At 41.5% G+C, this 2,749-nt stretch overlaps 1 protein-coding gene across 1 annotated transcript; it reads right to left on the bottom strand.

Annotated features, from left to right (window-relative positions):
• Nucleotides 1–624: 624 nt before the first annotated feature.
• Nucleotides 625–2,078, bottom strand: LOC104915493 (fatty acyl-CoA hydrolase precursor, medium chain-like). Its single transcript, XM_010726398.2, has 4 exons — nucleotides 1,832–2,078; nucleotides 1,491–1,622; nucleotides 1,224–1,296; nucleotides 625–825 (listed from the first exon to the last, which is right to left on the bottom strand). Exons 1-4 carry the CDS (start codon nucleotides 2,061–2,063, stop codon nucleotides 648–650), a joined length of 615 nt encoding a protein of 204 aa, XP_010724700.1. The 5' UTR covers nucleotides 2,064–2,078; the 3' UTR covers nucleotides 625–647.
• Nucleotides 2,079–2,749: the final 671 nt, after the last annotated feature.

Below are 2,749 nucleotides of genomic sequence, written 5' to 3'. Positions count from 1 at the left end.
ACAGAACAGGAAAACAATTGTGATCCCACGGCTGGTTTTTGATGGATACTCTTATCCTCACAGGAAGGCTGTAAGAATGACAACCAAGGACACTCTCAATAAGGAAGAGCGGAAGGAACAGGCAGCATATTGTGACACCTATGACACATTCAGTAAACATAATTTCTTATACATTTCAATATATTTGCCAATATTCCCTTGGATACACAGAATCATAGAATGGCCTGGGTTGAAAGGGACCACAATGATCATCTAGTTTCCACCCCCCTGCTATGGGCAGGGTCACCTAGGCCAGGCTGCCCAGAGCCAAATCCAGCCTCGCCTTGAATGCCTCCAGGGATGAGGTATCCACAACCTCCTTGGGCAACCTGTTCCAGAGTGCCACCACACTCTCTGGTCTGCATGAACCTAAAAGGCTTTTTTTCCCCCCCGCTTGCTTCATCATTGATTTTTATTTCCGTGAGCATTTTGCACTTCCCCTGATACTCCCTTTTCACTAAGGGAGAGAATCAAGGCAAGTTCTCCTGTGATCATGACAACAAACTACTCACTAGTGAGTTAGAAAGTCAAGGTTAAAATCTGCATTCTGACAAATTAATGTTGACCTTACTTCGGGTTGTAAAAGGAAAATGTATCCCCTGCAGCTCTCACAAATCCGTGTGTTCTCTCCTTCTTTCACTGCTCATCTGTTTTGTGAGCTGTACCCAAAACTCCATTTTGTCTTCTTTCAGTTTCTTTGCTGCCTTTTGTATGAGGTCTATTTCCAGGTATCTTTCATCCAGATCATACTGAGGCCAATGTACCAAGCCTTCCCCATTGGGATTTCTGGAAACACAAAAATGAGAAGTTACCTCTCCATTTGTGCGCTGACTTCTCAACCTGAGATCGTTTCAGAAGACTAACAGGAGCTCAGATTGCACGATTCTAGAGCCTGAACAGATGGATGTTTTTATCAAAATGCTCATCACTGGAACAGCAAACATGTAATAATGATTGCCATTACACTGGGATCTAATCCTCCACTGCAGATACAAATAGCTCTTGGATTTTATTTTGGATTGCACGTTCATTTCCAGAGTTTTTCTTGCAATTGTTAAGAAGAGAAACTATTTGTTTCAATACTCATCTTAAACTCTGCCACGTTTACAGGAGCTACCAAGCTGCTGCTATGCTTCAGGCAGCACAGACAAAACCTGAGCTGCAGTTAGCACTGCGGATCTCACCCGTTTCTAGCAAAGTTAGTCCAGTACTTCATAACAGTTCTGCTAAGTTTATTTTCTTCTTCTGTAGCATTCCCTGCAAAGTGAGAGAAGAAGTGGCAATATTCAAAGATCAATAATCAAAAAACAGCAGTCCAAACAATTCCACGGCAAAGGAGCTATGGATTCTATTATTTCTAAACAAAATTCTATTCTGAAAGTGCTCAGGTGAGTAAAATTAATAACAATGTAGATTTTAAAAGAATTGTTTAGCAAGCCCAGATAACTCACCAGCTAAGAATGGCTTTCCAAAGACAAATGCAATCTCATCTCCATGATCTGCTTTTACAAACTCTGGTACGACACCTGAGGCTGAGCTTGGTTGATGTTGAAATTCATAGAAGTAGACTGGGTGGCCAGCATCTAACAGAAAATAAATTTAAAAACGAGAATGCTAGTATTGCAAATGCCAGCCAACAATGATGATAAACTTTCACCACAAGCTATTTTGATAAAATGCAAACATTAGCAGTTCTTCTCATCGAAAAATGAGATACATACATAAAGTCCACAGACAGGCTCAAGAATGAAAAACAATGTTTATATGAATAGATGCTGAATTAGAGACTCACCTCTATGGTATCTAGCCACTTCAGTGGCTGGGAAAGTAAACACATGATCTCCTATTGCATCAAGAAGGCCATCTCGCACCTGAGCACGGCTCTCTGCTTTCCCTATGTATTCATTGAATACAAGGTCAACAACGTCAGAAGAAACTCTCTGAAATGAACAAGAAAGGTACTTTTTATAATGAGAACCCACCCTAAAAGGAGTAACAGTATAAACAGAGAGTGCCACCTGCATGTCTCTGGCTAGACTCCAAACATCACCATCTTTCAGAAAAAATCCCCTGCTGCGTCCAAGCAGAGCTCACAGTTCACAGTGGAGCACCTTTACCTAACCTAGATGTTCTTAGGGAGAAGGGATTTGCAAGATCAAAAAGGATGCCCTCAAATGCCTTTAGATAAATACCAATTGGTGATGCTAAGAGATAGATACGGTACTCTGTTCTTCCTCTGGTGGAAACAACCCACGTAAAAGAAATGAAATCCTGCTGGATTTCATAAGATCCATTTCTTGCTGCAGACGGCCATAACTTACTCCCCTTCAGAAAAACCCTGGGCTCTGCCATTCCCAGACTATGATAGATTCCTATGGCTCTACATGATCCTTTACTGGCTATGTTTATCAACTTCTCAATTCTAACCTATTAATCTGCAATTTTTCAAGTTTCCTAGTTTCAGGAGAGCACAAAGCAACCAGAAAGCTGAGAGCTTTGTAAAACAGAGGGAAACAAAACCTCCCATGTCTACATGCAGGTCTCCTGGTGCCATTTTAGGCATCCCGAGATGTCCTTTCTAGTCTCCATGTGAAGCTTGAGAAAGGCTTTTGTGTGTTCTGTAGGTGTTGTGTCATATCTGCTGGTAGAACGCATATGCTGGATACCAAGTGTATCTTGAATGTCATGGGACCAATGTTTAGTTGCCAGC

Source organism: Meleagris gallopavo (genome assembly GCF_000146605.3).
Source record: "Meleagris gallopavo isolate NT-WF06-2002-E0010 breed Aviagen turkey brand Nicholas breeding stock chromosome 13 unlocalized genomic scaffold, Turkey_5.1 Chr13_random_7180001922697, whole genome shotgun sequence".
In the NCBI taxonomy this organism is placed as follows: Eukaryota; Metazoa; Chordata; class Aves; order Galliformes; family Phasianidae; genus Meleagris; species Meleagris gallopavo.
Note: the sequence above shows the minus strand (reverse complement) of the source record. Positions and strands in the feature narration are given on the sequence as shown.

Coding starts and splice junctions, on each gene's coding strand:
- LOC104915493 (XM_010726398.2), bottom strand. CDS start 2,063: ATGCAGGTGGCACTCTCTGTTTATACTGTTACTCCTTTTAGGGTGGGT. Junction 1,623..1,831: donor AGTGGCTAGATACCATAGAG/GTGAGTCTCTAA, acceptor ATTTTCTGTTAG/ATGCTGGCCACCCAGTCTAC. Junction 1,297..1,490: donor TGGAAAGCCATTCTTAGCTG/GTGAGTTATCTG, acceptor CTCACTTTGCAG/GGAATGCTACAGAAGAAGAA.